Source organism: Cyprinus carpio, chromosome B12 (genome assembly GCF_018340385.1).
Source record: "Cyprinus carpio isolate SPL01 chromosome B12, ASM1834038v1, whole genome shotgun sequence".
Lineage (NCBI taxonomy): Eukaryota > Metazoa > Chordata > Actinopteri > Cypriniformes > Cyprinidae > Cyprinus > Cyprinus carpio.
In genome coordinates, this window is record NC_056608.1 from 16,269,561 (window position 1) to 16,288,033 (window position 18,473).

An 18,473-nucleotide genomic window follows, 5' to 3' on the forward strand; every position below is an offset into this window, starting at 1 on the left:
GATAGTTATCTAAAAGATTTATGTAACAAATGCTCACAGCTCATGGTTATTATTTTCACAATAAATAAATGAATAGGCTACTACAAGGTTTACAGAATGTTAATGCAAATATATCTATTCATAAGACGTTTATATTTTGTTCTGCTATATATATATATATATATATATATATATATATATATATATATATATATATTCATGTAACTAGCTAAATAACTATCACAATGATGTGAGTTCACAAATCAGAAAAACATTGTCTTTGCATTTCAACCTACAACTCCAAAATTAATTTTTATTAACTTCAGATCTAGAATAAATGATGACCAGGGTCAGAAATTCACCAGCACAGAAGGTTACCAAAAATGGCAATACTGCCTTAAATATTCAAAATGCTATTTTGATATATTTCAGAAATAGACTGAAAAGTCTGCTTGCTATAACTGTATTGTTACTGCATTATTGTATTTTTAATATTCTAAATTTAATAAAAGTTATCATTAACTTTGTAAGGTATGTATAATCACAGTGATTTATTTACTAATATGACAATTAAAATATATGTAATATATTGAAAAATATGGGAACATACCTCCAAATATATTTCTTGTAAAAGTAGTAAGCAGTAACACTTCTAAATAACATTACTGTCAACAGTCTTGCAAATTGTCTTGATGTGTTTGCAAATTGATCAAGTGTTTGTTATGAACAATAAAAGAGGATGAATGAATGAAGTGTAAATTAAGGTGTGGCATGTGTGACTTGCCCATTAGAGATCATAGAGCCCACTGACTTCAAATTTCACATTTGAGATATTACTACTGTTTGTCTTTGTAGGCCATAATTATGCTAAGATCCAGAATGAGGAAAGATGGCCAGGATCAGAAATTAAGCAGGCCTTGGGGCAATACGGTGACCAAATGTGAAAAAAATGACATGCCTACTGAAAATGTTAAGGATTTGATATATTTCATAATATTTTGTTCATAATGTTAATTTGTCACTACTAAATGAATGTTTAGTGTTTAGTACAGTTTATTCAGTTCAAGTATATGGAACACATTATGTGTTATTTGTTAGAAATAATATGTCCATATTAAGGTAAATATGTCAAACTGCTTGTGTACACAAATAATTGTTAGTTGTTATTCATTTTAATTTATTTATCTTGCAGCATAACAAATATTTTAATCAGGAATATGTGAAATTTACAAAAAATACTAAATATACTTACTAGGAATAAGTATTGTCATATCAGGTAAGAAATGCAGATATTAGCTTAGCCCAATCTGTACCAACAATACTGACTCTGGCCTTAAAGCAGCAGATTATACATTAGCCATAATTTAAAAGATTGAATAGAAGAGCTAAGCTTTATTGTTGTATTCATTGTTTAAATAAACCATGTCAGTGCTGTTTTTTTTTTTTTTTTTTTTTTTTTTCATGTTCTGATAACTTGGAAATATGGTATGGAGAAATATAATCACATTATTATTATTGTAGTTGTCAGGGTAAAAATCATATAGACCTATAGCCATCTGTGATTGTGGCCTATTCATATTAATGAAGGAGTATTTACAGCCGTGAAAGTGTTGGAGTTGGCTCCACAGAAGCAATTGTATAAATAGATTGGGGCATATCAATCAAACAGGTGTAAACACATTCATCAAACCCGTTCACACCTACAACAAAAGTAATCTTTTAATTTGATTATCACAAAATGTAGAAATTGAATCTTTTTCTATTTCTTGTATGATATTAAGAATATACAGTATATGCACCTTTTTATGATTGAGAAAATGTTCCAGCACAAAACAATGTTTTAGTCCTAAACTAGCTACTTTTAGGATCACACCGTTTAATACAAACTGTGATGAGAAACAGTGTGGCATGATCATAAATATCTATACTAATATTAAGTATTGTAACAATTCCTCTTTTGAAATACAGTTTTAAAATGTTTTTATTAAACCACCACACTGTGGTTATACAAAACTTCTATACTTGAAATGAGTATATACACATAAAATAAAAAATACACAGGAATCTACTTGTATATTATTTTTTCTTTAAATGTATATCCTGTAACAATACATAATTCTAATGTATATTGTTATTGATAATAATACATGCAAATAATAATAAAGGTAGAGAGAGTAAAAAAATTGCTGCTATGTACATATTTTATTATTGTTTAAATAAAATTCACCATAAACTTTGCAAGCTAAATGTAAAATGTATTTACAGACTTTGAATTAATTTAAATAAATAAATACATACATACATACATAAATAAATGTAATGCACTGTAAAGTAATGCAAAGTAATGTAGGCTATGTAAAATCCTAATAAAGACATGGTCATGTACCTGCAAATGTATTTCTTTTTCAAAATTAGTAAGCCATAATAGGCTACTTAAATCATAAGCAGTTTTTCTATAAACAATCTTACAAATTGTCTTGACATGTTTGCAAATTGATCAAGTGTTTGTGATGAACAACAAAAGATGATGGATGGATGAATGAAGTGTAAATTAAGGTGTGGCAGGAATGAAGGTGTGATTTGCCCATTAGAGATCACAGAGCCCACTTAACCTTTTAAGTGTACAAGTGTTAGGACAGCCCCTTTCTGGACCTTTAGGTGGGCAGGTATAAATATTGGCAACCTTCAGTTGTTGTTCAGAGCACAAGGAGCAGTAACAAAGCGTTCAGCTTGACCTACTCATTCTTACATTCTACAATCAAAAATCCTTGAAAGACATGTGGACTGACTGCATTGGTAATAATTCCTTTTTTTAAAAAAAAGTATTTATTTTAAGTAACTTTTGTGAAATATTATAATAGATATTTTCAAGATATTTTAAGAATTTCTTTTCTGGAATATTTATATTATTAAGATCCACTTGATGCATTTGCAAAAATGTCAAGACAATTAATAATGACATATATTTTTTACTTTTACAGCTCAAGATGGAAACTCACAGGCCAGTAAGATTGCAGGCCGCAGGAAAAGAACCAGTTTCAACAAAGAGCACTTGGAACTTCTAAAAATGGCTTTCAGCGTGGATCCTTACCCTGGTATTAGTGTCAGGGAAAGTCTATCTCAAGCCACAGGCCTTCCAGAGTCACGTATTCAGGTATGTCAACATCAATATAGAAGACAAACTGTTTCATATACATTTCAAAAAGTTTAAAAATGTTAATCCATCAACATGCTAACATAACTGTTTTGTTTTTCCAGGTGTGGTTCCAGAACAAGAGGGCCAGAACCTTAAAGAACAGAGCCACTTGGACCTCACCACAGCTGGATAGTACCTCTCCTCTGCCCAGTCCTTTTCTACCCCCTCACATGGCTAGTGTTGGGGCCAGTGGACAACAGAGAGGCATTCAAGAGGCGTCCTTCAACATTCAGATGGCTCAAACATCTCCACAGCACTTTACCTTTCCTCCAACTGACTTCAGCACACCTGCTATTAAGCCACGGCAAAACAGGCTGATGGGAACCAGCTCTTGTTCTCCCACCCTTCCCTCTGATCTGCAAGCTGTAACAGACAGCTGGAGCTCTGGAGGAAGCACACTGTCCTCTCCTGAGTCTACATGGAATCTACCAGCACAGAGTTTTGGGAATTCCTATAAGGATGAGAGCCATTTCTTCCTCTACCCACCACCTCCTTACCCTCATGGAAGTGTCAAAGTTGGGTGTGTAAGTGGCCTGGAGTCGCTTCCCACTTCTCCTGCCTCTTCTGATTCTGCATTTTGGGACATGGGACTGGAAAACTGCTCTCCCTCTGTGCCATACAGCGACTGTGGAAGCCCATGGGACAGGCTCGCTGAGGAGCAGCCTGTGGCCCCACTTCCAGATCTGTCCTCTCAGTATCTGGAGGATGTCCTTGGGGAAATGGAGCCAGCCTGGTGGAACTTCAATGGCCAGATGGATCTACAGTAATCTTGCAAACATCCATAACCTAAGGAGACAAAGACTGTTTTAACATTGGGTTTAACTTGAGGGGTAGGATTCTTTCGTTTGGACTGTATTATATAAGAAGCATGGTATTGTGCAAGTGCTGGTTACAGAACAATATCAAATGTCCACATCATACCTTTTATTTATATAATGGACTTTATGTATTTATATTTTCTACCAAGGAGTAGATTGGAAACAGTAACCTATGGTTGCACCAGAATGTAATTTAGAACTTATTTATTCTTTATGCTCTTTTAAGGTATTACAGTGCAGTTGGGATATTTATTCTACATTAAATTATGCTCACACAACCTGTCACTTTGTAAAATAATGCATATTTATTTAAAATAAAATGTTCAAATGTGTGAATTTGTGTCCTCTGAATTGCTTATACATTTAATTGTATTTATGTATTTGTTATTTTCAGATATTACATGAAATAAGAATTTAATCTGGGGCATTGAGAGTTGAAAGTCAACCCTAGAGCTGATTAACAATAACAGTTGTCTAACATGTCCAGACATATAACATTGACAAGATTAAAAAAAAAATACAGTTTATAGTGGGTATTTTGATTCTAATCAGTGACTCTCTACACCAAAAAAATAAAAAATAAATAAATAAAAATATATAAAAAATAAAATAAAAAAGAGAATAATTTTCAGTGAGTCTGATTTATTCACTTATTCTCTCTCTGTAGGTTAAAAAAAATTACACAAGTAAGTCTTTGATTCGCTCAAAAGATCAATTCATTACAAAAATATGTCATTCTCTGAAAAGATTGAAATTATTCAAAACTCTTGACTCCATTTAAAGCATTTCCTGCCACTATTCCACATTGCCATTTTACCACAAAGAACGCATGCATATTTAACGAGTTATGATTGTTTTTTTCCGTTGCTAAACAACTTGCTTTATAATTCGGTTTTACTAGCACGATAAAATAATTATCAAGGTATCATAATCCAGGGTTGAAAACAGATTAGGCTCATGCATGCGGAACGTGTGACACGGATCGTTCATTCTAGGGTCCTGTTTGACCATGTGTTTGACACGACACACATTGTTGAACGTAACCACTTCCGCCCCTAACCGGAAGTTTAACACACGTGTAAACAGTGCATATAGTCACGTTGTACGCCTGTGAAATGATAACATGAATTAACATCTTGAATTCTGAGATCATATGTGCACTGGATTTAAATAAACTAACCACAAAAGGTGAGCCTCTATTTTCATTGCTAAAATGCACAGCGACTGCACTGATGGTCATTTAAAGACGTATTTATTCCTGAATTATTCCAACGCGAAACGGATGATATTATATTAAATAACCAGTAAGTTTAACTGTTGTACGTTGTAAGTATTTTGGTCGTTGTTCATGTATGTTTCCTTATAACTGATAGACGTTTAAAGGTTACTAGTGAGTTTGACTGTAGATGCACGTGATACAAACGTGTGATTTATTCAGTTCAGTTAAGTTGGTTTAATTTTCACACTGTTGTGTTATTGGAATGCTTAAGAAGTAATGTCATTCTGATCCTGAAAGTTCAGTGGCTATTGTTTCAGACTTTGATTCCAAAGAATATACAATGTAAAAACAGTAGCTGTCACTTTGCGGCTCTTGTCTGGTTTTCTACTAAAGTTAAGCAGGGTTGAGTCTGTTTAAAAACTGAATAGGAGACACCTTCATCACTCTGTAAAGTCAAAGATTATTGTTGATAGTCTGTTTTAATCCCTGGACCCAGAAAAGCAAAGATGGAGAAGAAAGAACAGAAGCGGCACCAGCACAAGCACAGTGGACCCAAAGCACAGAAGAAGAACAGAAAGAAGGAGCAGGGCACTGAACAAGGGCAGGATGAGCGCAAGAGGAACCCACGAGCGTTTAGCGTCCAGTCAGCTGTGCGCATGGCAAGAACCTTCCATAGGTCAGTGCTCAGACAGCATCATTTAACATTACCCAATATCCACTGTTGTTGTCATGCACTTTCACTTTCCACTTTTGTCAGGAGAATCAGGTGTTATTTCATTGCTTTTTAATCTATTTTAATATTGTTTTGTAGGGCTCAGGATATTAAAACAAAGAAACATCACATTCCTCTGGTAGACCGGACCCCTCTGGAGCCTCCACCTGTTGTTGTAGTGGTGATGGGACCTCCAAAAGTGGGCAAAAGCACCCTCATTCGATGCCTGATCAAAAACTATACACGGCAGAAGCTTTCTGACATCTGTGGACCTGTGACCATAGTTTCTGGTTAGTTTTGTAATCCATCATTTAAGAATTATGGCTCATAGTTCCCATTTACACCTGTTATTACTTGGGTGTCACATATCAATAATTGAATGTTTGGTTAAGATTGGTCAAATCTTGCTAATGTTTGTAGGAAAGAAACGCCGACTGACCTTGATTGAGTGCAACAATGACATCAACAGCATGATTGATTTGGCAAAAGTTGCTGATTTGGTGAGTGCAGGCCTGCATCATCTGCAAATCCATCCAGGATTAAACTCACGCAGCAGTACACAGGGCTGTGCAAAAAATCGAATGCGATGATCATGCGCATCTCATTAGGAAAGCTGGTTCTGTGATTAGTAGTAAATCTCCATCACCTGCTTTCAAATGGACCAGCCTTTACTACACAGAGCAGTAGTTCACTGACAAGCTACGAAATATCGTGTTCATAATAGCAGGTGATTCATTGCCAACAATGAATGCGATATTGCATAGTTTGTCATTAAAAAGTTGCATTTAAAATTTTTATTAGATTGTGTTATTACTTGTTTTAATGTTATGTTTTCCAGTAGGGCAGTATTGATATTCTGACTTTATTAGGTTCTGATGCTGATAGATGCAAGTTTTGGCTTTGAAATGGAGACCTTTGAGTTCCTGAACATTTGCCAAGTTCATGGCTTCCCTCGAGTCATGGGGGTCCTCACACATCTGGACACTTTTAAGAACAACAAGACGCTCAGCAAAACAAAGAAACGGCTAAAACACCGCTTCTGGACTGAAGTTTACCAAGTACGTCAACAACCTGATATATAACTGACATATCACTAAAGAAGACTGTCTAGTGTCTAAACATTAAAGTCTTACAGGGTGCCAAGCTCTTTTACCTGTCTGGGATGGTGTATGGAGAGTACCAGACACAGGAAGTTAAGAATCTTGGGCGGTTCATCTCAGTCATGAAGTTCAGACCTCTTGTTTGGCGGACCTCTCACCCATACGTGGTGGCTGACCGGTGAGTGAACTTTAAGTGTTTCTTATATTTATGATTTTTCTAAGCATATGTTGCCTTTTATGACCAACAATTATTGTTCTTTTTCCTGGACAGTATGGAAGATCTTACTGATCCTGAGACTATTAGGTTAGATCCCAAATGTGACCGAACCGTATCTCTGTACGGCTACCTACGTGGGACATTCTTGAAGAATAAATGCCAGGTCCACATTCCTGGTAAAATATCATTTATGTTTGCCAGATTCTTTATAGATATTCAGGGCTTTTTTACTGACAGGTTTTGGTTCAGGAACCAGATTTTACATTGTACACGTGGCAACCCAAGTTTTACAAAACTGCATTTGGACAATTTTAATTATCTTGTCAGGTAATAATTTGTTGCACAATACACACTATGGCAAGTGCAAAAAGTAATTGCTGCAAGAGAACCTAAATTTAAATGTAATCTGATGTCTTGTTTTTCAATTTGATTTTGATGTTTCATGATTTTTAAGGATTAGAGCACCAGAAAGTTGAATTAAATACTTAGACTTTGTTGTCAGTATTGACTATTGGGACCAATTTTCAGCCATTCCATCACATGAATAAATTCCGTTTTAACATACATTAAAATAGAATATGGTTTAAATTGTAATGATATTTCACAATATTACTGATTTGACTAAACTAAATGCAGCTTTGGAGAGACTTCAGAAACGTTTGAACATTATTGTATTTATTTTGCTGTGTTAACTGTGCATGATTAAAGGGTCTAGAACTACTGATAATTGTGATGTAATTCCCTTTATAGGTGTGGGTGACTTCTCTGTGGCAGATGTTAGCTTCCTCCCAGACCCCTGCCCTCTACCGGAGGTGATTAAGAAGAGAGCGTTGAATGTAAAGGAGCGGTTATTGTACGCCCCCCTGGCTGGCGTAGGGGGATTGGTGTATGATAAGGACGCAGTCTACATCGATATGCCCAGTGGACATGCCAGCCAGCAGCAGGTCAGATTTCAGTCACAGCACGTCCTGCCATGACAGCATTACCTACAGTAGATTTAATACCAGACGCAATGATGTCTGCAGTTTACAGCATATTACTCCAAGTAATGACACTTTTTACACTCAATTTTGTTCCATCAGTGAATATGACCTTGAGGTTTAAAGACGATTTGTGATCTGATGGATGTTAAGTGTTTTAATGGTGTGAGAAATGTCTGTCCCAGGAGGAGGTGCGGCCCACCACTGAACTCGTTCAGTCTCTTATTGGCACACAAGCCACTTTGGATGCAAAAATGGCTGCCAGCAAAGTCTCACTGTTCACAGGAACTGCTGCACTGACACCAGAGGAGGTGCAGGAAAATGAGTAAGCTTTGCTAAACAACTCTGATTATATTGTTGTAATGTATACGAGGATGGCCCCAGTACCTGAGCACCCAGAAGTGACAGCAATGATTGATAATGAAAACAAATGTTGGCTTTTTTTTCTGGTCACACTTTAGTTGTTAAGTTTAAGTATTGGGTAGGATTGGGAATGTAGTATATAGTCATGCAGAATAAGTGCTTTATAATAAACAGCCAATAGTTTAATAATAGGCATGCTAATAAGCAATTAGTTAAAAGTTAGACTTGGTCCCTATACTAAAGTGTTACCTTTTTTCTTATGCACTTGTTTGACTTTCTCTGAATTAATCATCAGGAAACAGAACCCTATGGAAAGCCGAGAATGGGATGAGAAAGCACAGAGAGAGAGGAGGAGAGCTGTTTTTGCTGATGAAGATGAAGAAGATGATGATGAGGAAGAAGAAGAGAGTGATGAAGAGGAGGAGGAGGAAGAAGAGGAGGAAGAAGATGAAGATGAAGAGGGGCTGATAACACTAAAAAAGGAAGATGAGAAAGCAGTTGAGACGGCAGCACCTCCTGTGAAGAAACAGAAGATTGAGGAACCCATGGAGATGCCTGCATTTGCTGATAGTGATGATGAGCTGGAAAAGAGTGAAGGAGAGGAAAGTGAAGAGGAGGAGGAGGGTGATGAAGAAAATGAGGAAATGGAAGAAGGGGAACCTGCAAAAAGAAGCTCGGGTCCAGACTCTGGTCTCTGCTCAGAGGAAGATGATGAGGATGAAGAAGAAGATTCTGATATGGACGAAGACGCAGATGGGATTGTAAAATTCAAGCATCCAGAGGAAGAAAAGATAGACACAGAGGATGCAGAGATGGCTTATGAAACTACAGGTACTTTGTCTATGATTTGCAATTTCTGAATGTTCAGCTCAGATAACGACAAGTTCAAAATTTAGTGTCTAATTTTATCAATAATTTCAGTTAATTAAAAAAAAAAAAACAATTATCAATTTAAAAAAAAAATCATATGAATAATGTAAATTGCTCAGAAACTGTAAACTGTTATATTTTCCCAAATACTCCCAATATTATGATATCTTATAATTTGTTTTGAAATAATGTTTTGTAATTTAATTTAATCCAGTTTTGGCAATTATAAAGTAAATCATTCGTTGTGTTTCCTTTCCTTAAATGATCCCCTAAGCTATGTTTATTCATACAGATTTTTCCCCAGGCTATCCTTTGTGCTATTTTAGAATTATTAGTATTAGGGAATTTTGTACTGCTCTGAAAGACCCTTCTGAATATGTGGAATATGTTTTTTTTTTTTGGATGTTTATGTTGAAGGAGCACTACGGTGGAAGGAGGATTTATCCAAAAAAGCATCAGAGGCATATTTAAGACATCAGCTTGCGGCGCCAAACCTGCGCAAACTAGTGTACGGCACAGGTAAGTTTCTGAACTTCAAGTTCACTACATAATTAAAATCTTGAGATTATGTACACACCCAACCTGTATGCTTGTTATATTGAAAACAAAAAAGGGATAAATACACTGTAAAATTGCATGGCCTCCACATGACCTGTGTGCTGCATATCGAGTCTTTTCTGAATCTGAAGCCATATTTTATTTATTAAATACATTTTTTATTTAATACTTATTTATTATTTACACAGAGAAGGACAGGTTAATGCTATATATAAGAACTGACATTAAATTCATTCATTGGGGGAAAAAAATAATAAGGCACAACATAAGGATCAGCATTAATTTACATAAAGCACATAAATCTCTGGGCTGTAATGAATCTGCTGTGTATATATATATATGTTTGTCAGTGGCGGAGGAAGAAGAGGAGGATTCTAATGATGAAGAAGAGTTGGGCGGTTTATTTAAAGTCAGTCGACCAGAGAGAAGTAAGAAAGTACGAGCAGATGCAATGGACTGCTCTCGCTTTCACCCAGACAGCAGCCATGACTGGGATCAGGAGGAGGTGAGATGCAGTATAAAATCACACTTGCATATACATGTACATTTATTTGCATAATGTATGCGAATATGCCATTTGTTGTCTATGTCCTTTGCATTTTCTTAAGAACTGTGTATTTTCAGATGCTAGCCTCTATAAGGGACTGTTTTGTGACTGGAAAATGGGAGGAAGATAAAGATGCTGCAACACTGCTCAAGGAAGATGGTAAAAAAAAAACTGAATACAGACTTGGTTTTAAGACACATGAAATTTCACTGGCTGGATATTGGCCACTAAAATTGTGGTACTATGACACTATATTATAATGTATTTCCTCCCTTTTGTTTTACTAACTAGATGAACTCTATGGAGATTTTGAAGATTTGGAAACAGGAGAAGTTCATAAAGCAAAGACTGGGAATAAAGACAAAGCTGAGGTATAAAGATCAAACTCGCATTGCATCATTTGATTTGCATCTGACAAATTCTTGTGGTGCTTTTTATTTATTGCTTATTTGTTATTTAAACACAGGGAGGGAATGATGATGAAATAAATGGTGATGATGATGATGAGGAGGAGGAGGAGGCTCCCCAAGTGAAACTTGACGATGATGAAGTTCAAAAGAACAAGCGTTTGGAGAAGAAGAGGCGGCTGAAGGAGAGGTTCGATGCACAATATGATGATGGCGACGCCACATACTTTGATGACCTGAAGGAGGAGATGCAGAAACAGGCTGAGGTCAGAGGTCAAAGCTGAGACACAATCAGCCTCCTTTATAACCTAAATTAGCCTAATGCATTTCAATTTTAGATTCACTTATTTATTTTCATTTGTATTATTAGATTTAAGCAATGTTACAAACCTGTATGCATTTCTTTGTTTCTCTGGAATACAAAAGAAGATATTTTGCAAAATGTCCCAGTGTTTTGTCCATATGATTTATTTTTTTTTTTTACCCCATTGTATGGTCAAAAACAGCTGAAATGTTTTTCAAAATATCTTCTTTTACACATTTAACAGAAGACAGCAGACCATACAGGTTTGGGATGACATGATAGTAAAATATAATAACAAAATTTCCATTTTTAGGTGAATTCTCCCTTTTATTGAAAACTTGTATTCATTTTATTCATTTTTATTTATTTGTTTGTGTAGTTAAACAGGCAAGAGTTTGAAGATGTGGATGATGAAGTCCGTGTTCAGTACGAGGGCTTCAGGCCAGGCATGTATGTTCGTGTGGAGATCCCTGCTTTACCTTGTGAGTTCGTCACCAACTTTGACCCCCACTATCCTATCGTTCTTGGTGGACTGGGCCCCAGTGAGGGCAATGTTGGCTACTTGCAGGTAAGTCTGAAGGGATTGATTTTACTTTCTCATAGTGCATATATTACAACATCTTAATCGCTATTTTTCCAACTACTTGTGTAGTTGATAACCTTGTGAATAAAGTGAAGGGCACTTGCTTTAACTCCAAGCATAAAATGTCTTTACAAGGCTGGACTGGGGAAAAACATTCAGGTTCATTCTTTATCCCCTCTGCACAGATGCGTCTGAAGAAACACCGCTGGCACAGTTGTATCTTGAAAACCCGTGATCCTCTCATCCTGTCTTTGGGCTGGAGGCGCTTTCAGACCATGCCCCTCTACTACATCGAGGACCATAACGGACGTCACCGCCTGCTCAAATACACACCTGAACACATGCACTGCGGTGCCACCATCTGGGGTGAGAGACAAACCTTACACACCTCTCTAGTATTTAAAGGGTTACTCCACCCTAAAATCAAAATGTTGTTATTAATCACTTAACCCCATGCCGTTCCAAACCCGTAAAAGCTTTGCTCATCTTCGGAACACAATTTAAGATATTTTGGATTACATCCGGGAGGCTTGTTAGTTAACTGCCAAGTAAATAACAGTGTCAAGGCCCAGAAAAGTATGAAAGACATCGTCAAAATAGTCCATCTGCCATCAGTGGTTCAATCTGAATTTTGTGTAGCGACGAGAGCACAAAGGCACCTCCATGCTGTATTATTTAACAGCAGTTTTGTACAATCTCGCTGACTGTCCATTTATTAGTTGTGAGGTTCTACTCTGTTTCTCGCTTCTCCTTCTTGCCATCTCATGCACACCCCACTCTTTCTTTCTACTCTTGTACAGGGCCTATAACACCCCAGGGTACAGGCTTCCTGGCTGTGCAGACGGTTGGAGGTTTTAAGGTGAGACACCAGCATATGATGAGAGCGCAGGAGCAGCCTGGGTCACAGCTTCAGTCCGAGACCCCAGTCCGACAACCACAGCCAGATGAAAGGCTTCTCTTTTTTCCTTGGACTCATCCTATCTTATTTCCCCTCAGGCCAATTTCCGCATCGCTGCCACAGGAGTGGTTCTGGACCTGGACAAATCAGTTACAATTGTGAAGAAGCTCAAACTGATTGGATACCCTTATAAAATCTTTAAGAACACCTGCTTTATCCAGGTAGGGAGTCCTGCAGAGTCAGGAGTTTCTCCATAGCGTAACAGCACAGCACACCAGGGAACTATAGAAATGTACACCTCACACTCTCTCTGAATAATTGGACCCTCTCGTCTTTGGTTATAACTTTCTCTCTTTTTTCCATCTCTAGGAATGTTTAACACTGTCTTGGAGGTTGCGAAGTTTGAGGGAGCGTCCGTCCGCACAGTCAGTGGCATTAAAGGGCAGATAAAGAAAGCCTTGCGCACCCCGCCGGGCGCCTTCAGAGCCACGTTTGAGGACAGACTACTGATGAGTGGTGAGTCAGACTTGTTTTTCTGTTTATAAATATTATTATTTTTTTGCTGCAGTATTTATTTATGTGAATTTTTATATAATGAGCTGTGCAATGTGCTTTATTTATCAGAAAAGTCTGCAAATGTAATGACTCCCAAGAATCTCGGTTGTACATAAACAACCACCTTGTTAAAATGGAGGGGTATTATTACTGATTATTATGCTCCCCTCTGGAGAGACGGGCATGTGGAAAATCCTGCAGTGAGGCATTTTGCGTATTCGAGGCTTATTAGGTCTACTGCATCTTTTGTTAGATGATCATTGTTTTTACTAGGGCTGCAAAATTAATCAGAATAATAAATGGGAATCATGTTATGGCCTTGTGTGGTTGTTAAACTGCAAAAGGCTGTAATTTAATCGAAATGTGACATGTGAGTATGCTTGCACTATGTGTTTCAAAGTGAAGGTGGATCACTCTGCATCTGTATTGTGCTACATATAGCTTAATCCAAGCAAAATACATTTTGCATAATTTCAAACATTTTTACATATACAAACATATACAAATCCATATATACAAATAAGAAATTTGCACAGTTTAGGTGATTTTCCTAAGTTCCCAACTATACAGGATATATAATTTTTCTTGTTTATTACTACTACTGATAATACTTGTTACAGTCATAACAGCAGTTTTTCTATAATAACAAGTTTATTGTTTTTTATTATCAATAGTTATAATAATAATTTATCATGCTACTTAAATAGTATAAAATACCTTTCTATATACGGTCGTTCAAAAGTCGGTACAAATTTTTTAAACGTTTTAATCACCAAGGCTACATTTATTATATAAAAAATAGGGCTGTCAAATGATTAATCACGATTAATCACATCCAAAATAAAAGTTTTTTTTAAATATTGTGTTTTTGTGTGATTGGTATATTTTTTTTGTATATATAATTAAACACACATAAATTATATATTTTAGAAAATATTTACATGTATATACATTTATATATTTATATTCTTATATTTTATATTATATATAAATATATTTAATATATAAACATAACATATTCTTCTTAAATATATACATGCATGTGTGTGTATTTATATATACATAATAAATATACACAGTATACACACATATATTATGTAAACAAAACTTTTATTTTGGATGTGATTAATCATTTGACAGCCCTAATAAAAAATACTGTAAAATTGTAATATTGTGTAACATTACAATAATATTTTGAAATATTATTACATTTTAATATAGCGGTTTTCTGTTTTAATATAGTTTAAAATTCAGTTTATTCCTGTGATGGCCAAACTGAATTTTCAGCATGCATGACTCCAGTTAAACAGTTGTGTTGTTTTGTCACATTACAAAATCCTTTAATGTCACTTTTGATCAAATGAAAGCATCCTTTCTTAATAAGTGTTAATTTCTTTAAAAAAATAAATAAATACTGACCCCAAACGTTTTACCAAGCAGTGTCTATAATATAAAAACTTGCCTGGGTCACCAAAAAAAAAAAAAAAAAAAAAAAAAAAAAACAGAAATGAGGGAATAATGGACCAGAAATTCGGAAATCCAATGACTGTATATGATTTTTGATTCTTTTAACTAATTGCCCCACCAATTTAAGATGTTAAATCTTTATCACATTTGCAATTCAAATCACAAAGACAATTTTTTTTTCAAAAATATTGCAGCCCTAAATTTGATATGAATATGTGTAGATATTGTGTTCCTGCGCTCCTGGTATCCGGTCTCGGTTCCTCAGCTGTATAATCCAGTGACGTCTCTGCTGATGCCGGTTGGACAGAAGGACACATGGGCAGGCATGAGGACCCTTGGACAGCTTAAACACGACCTGGGTATCCGCAACAAACCCAACCAGGACTCACTGTACAAGGTAAGCCCTCTTACAGAAAAGCTGAGTCACCAGTGACTATTATTATTATTATTCGCTGTTGTCCTCTTCATTGACACACTCTGTCTTTGAATCCTTACAGCCAGTTGTGAGGCAAGTTCGACACTTCAATACCCTCCACATTCCCAAAGAGCTGCAAAAGGCCCTCCCCTTCAAGAACAAACCCAAACAGATGCAGGCCAAAGGCAAAACCCCGCGGGACCTGCAGAGACCGGCTGTCATACGAGAGCCCCATGAGAAAAAGGTGCGCGCTGTCAGACTTGTCCATCTCTGTTTTACATATGTCATGCCTTTGTAACTCCAGTGAGCTGTCATTACACAAAGACGGTTTTAATATCCACTATTAGTCTAAAGTTAATCCACCAAGGAAGCCTCCAGAGTGTTGGCTGCGAAATATCATATTTCTTTAATCCATGTCCCTGGCAAAAACCAAGACGGCTTGCTGGCCAATTTCTTTACCAATCCCCTTTGAAATCCTCCTGTCTGAAAGATGACACAGGGGGTTACATTTTTAATCAATTTCTTCTCCTACTCCTTGTTCCAAGATGTGCTAGGCATTGACATGAGTAAGTAATAAAGACTTTTAAATCATAATCATCATTTAATCAGCAAGAATTTTTTTTAATCATTCCTTTAGAGGTTGGTGTATTATTTCTTAGTTACAACTAAAAGGTTTTATTCAGTTACAAAACTGTAATTACATGGACAAGTCGATCAAAGGTTAAATTGCAAGGTTAGGAGCCTATAACTCTCCAATCCTTTGGTCATTCTCTCTTTCTATTGGTTCTGGGTCTTTTTGTGAGGATCCTGGCCTATTAACCAGCAAAGAAATAGTTCACCCAAAAAATAAATAAATAAAATAGAAGAAAAAAAAAATCACATACATTATGACATCAAGAAAGCTGTTTATGTAGAAGATAAAAATATTAAGACAGAAGTTTTTATGTACAGTACTGTGCAAAACTCTTAGGCCACTAGTATTTTCACCAGCTTGTAAATGGTTTAAAGTCAGTTATTCCTCTCTTTTGCTGTAGTGTGTCAGTAGGAAATATCAGATTACATTTCCAAACGTTAATTTTGCTATTAATTGTAATAATCCAGTGAGATTTTTGTTTGCAAAGATCTGATCTCATCATCATCCAGTCTGTCTGGAATGACACAAAGAACCAGAACAAACTGAGACAGACTAAATCCAGAAGAACTGTGGCAACGTCTCCAAGATGCTTTAAGAAACCTACCTGCAAAGTTTTAGGCACTTGTGTAAAAAAAAATGCTATAAAATGAGGATGTTGTCAGAAATAATGTCGTAAATAGATTTATTGATCAATTAACTTCTATTTACTAAATTGAATCCACAATTGGTGTGACCATCCTTTGTGTTTAAAGCAGCTTTTGCTCTAGGCGCACTTGCACGTAGTTTTTCGGGTAGCTTTGCCACAAAACTTTAATATTTTGTTTTCTTATTCAGTCAAGTTCATATTTTGTTAAAAATGATTATTCTTAAGTGTCCTTTTGGAGGCCGCTTTATGTTGTCTGGTTTCAACCTCCAGGGCTCATGTCTCAGATTATAAATATGACCTCTCCATCTTTTCCACCAGGTGGCAGCATTGCTTGATGCTCTGAGCTCAGTCTACGCATACAAGAACAAGAAGGCGAAAGCAGAGCAGCACGCCAAGCACAAAGAATTCCTGAAGCAGAAAGAGAAACAGGATGCAGAAAGGCAGAAGAGGCTGAAAGAAGAGAGAAAGAAGACCTACCGTGCAATGGGACAGAAAGAGAAGAAGAAACTCAAATCCAGCCTGAAGGGAGCATCCAAGGACAATTGAGTCTACCTCACACCTGATTCTGTTAGACTGTGACTCCAGGCCCATCGGATCAGGGTCTGTTACGCTCTTGGTTAGACTGTTTGAAATGCGCCATAATTCGATTCCCACACCGGCTGCTGTTACTGAGCAGGCTCAAGAGTTGAGATGATGACACTGCAGGAGACCTGATGGGTTTTGCTGAAGTCTTTAAAAGATACAATCTCCCTAGAAACAAGAACAGTTAAACCGCCTGGTTAACTTTTAGTGACTCTGAAAGGATTTTCTGTAAAAAAAAATATGGCAATGCTTTACAATAAGGTTCAGTTTGTTCATATGAATGTATTAGGTATAATGAACCAACAGTGAACATTTACAAGCTGGATTAATTCATAAATATAAAAATAGTTCATTGTTAATTCATGTTTGTTAATAATACATTCATTTGTGCAACTTGTTAAAATGTATTAGTACATATATGTATAAATTAACCTACATTAATAAACGCTTTAAAATGATTGTTCATTGTTAATTTATTTGCTGTTGCATTCGCTGATGTTAATAAATTGAACCTTTTTGTAAAATCCAACCAAAAAGATCCATAATGCATAAAAAAAAATATACAGCCATTTCTTACTGAAACTGCTTATACCTGTTTTATTCTGCTTGTTTTTAATAAAAATCGTTGTGTGACTGGAAAAATGCAAAGGAAATTACATTTATGTCAGATAAAAGAGTGGGATGCTTGTCAACATTCAGTGGCGTGAGCTTGTAATGAATTCTTGAGCAGACCACTAACGTTCTCTGTAATAGCCTAGTTATTGGCACGTACATTTTGTCCTGGGCCCTGTTATTTTAAGCGACAACCCTGTTTTTTAGGGCTTATTAACGAGTTGGAGTGAATTTCTATGCTGTTGTGGGCTATTGAGCTAGATATAATCCGTTGCCTGCTGCTGAGCACTTTCCAGAATATACATTGTTGTTTTTCTCACAAAGCAAAATGGCGTGTTGATGAAAAATCTATGAATAGCAATTGAACTGCAATATGTCAGCATCAGGGGTTGTATGGACAGATGTTGCAGGGAGTGTCTCCATATGTGTGATAGCGATTTATTGATGGGGGTGATTAAGCATGTGAGGTGTTTTGGTGTATTTAGAGGAAGTAAACATCACTGAGAATGTCCTAAACAAACAAGAGTCTCTGAGGACTAATATACGTCTGTCATGCACCAGTCTCCAAACAGTAGCAATTAACAGCACTGTTTTTTTCTTCAAATGTTTTATGCTTGAACCAGCTGGCAGGTAGTCACACAAACCTGCCAGACCTTTGGCATATCGACTTTAAGACGGGTATATATAAAAAAGACCATTTCGCAATAATAGACTGTCATTGAAGAATTAAGCCTATTTGAAATAATGGCAGTCCCTGTGAACAGCTGCACAGAATACACTTGGGGAAAATAGTGGAAAATATGTATATATC

The 18,473-nt window shown here is 36.2% G+C and overlaps 2 protein-coding genes across 3 annotated transcripts; both read left to right on the forward strand.

The window, feature by feature from the left end:
- The first annotated feature begins 2,677 nt into the window (after window positions 1-2,677).
- On the forward strand, window positions 2,678-4,297 carry mxtx2 (mix-type homeobox gene 2). The gene is made up of 3 exons (XM_042734845.1): window positions 2,678-2,775; window positions 2,961-3,133; window positions 3,238-4,297. The coding sequence occupies exons 1-3, from the start codon at window positions 2,757-2,759 to the stop codon at window positions 3,940-3,942; spliced, it is 897 nt and encodes a 298-aa protein (XP_042590779.1). The 5' UTR covers window positions 2,678-2,756; the 3' UTR covers window positions 3,943-4,297.
- Window positions 4,298-4,981: 684 nt separating this feature from the next.
- On the forward strand, window positions 4,982-17,748 carry bms1 (BMS1 ribosome biogenesis factor). Of its 2 annotated transcripts, none has more exons than XM_042735658.1 (23): window positions 4,982-5,181; window positions 5,709-5,888; window positions 6,024-6,214; window positions 6,345-6,424; window positions 6,794-6,982; window positions 7,060-7,202; window positions 7,296-7,417; window positions 7,992-8,185; window positions 8,407-8,546; window positions 8,880-9,415; window positions 9,872-9,973; window positions 10,363-10,517; window positions 10,637-10,718; window positions 10,851-10,930; window positions 11,026-11,232; window positions 11,650-11,838; window positions 12,039-12,219; window positions 12,654-12,712; window positions 12,850-12,972; window positions 13,120-13,267; window positions 14,995-15,170; window positions 15,271-15,432; window positions 16,787-17,748. In XM_042735658.1, exons 2-23 carry the CDS (start codon window positions 5,719-5,721, stop codon window positions 17,012-17,014), a joined length of 3,657 nt encoding a protein of 1,218 aa, XP_042591592.1. In that variant the 5' UTR covers window positions 4,982-5,181; window positions 5,709-5,718; the 3' UTR covers window positions 17,015-17,748. The 2 variants fall into 2 exon arrangements, with proteins under 2 accessions (XP_042591592.1, XP_042591593.1); XM_042735659.1 differs by having other exon boundaries at window positions 5,164-5,297.
- The last annotated feature ends 725 nt before the right edge of the window (window positions 17,749-18,473 follow it).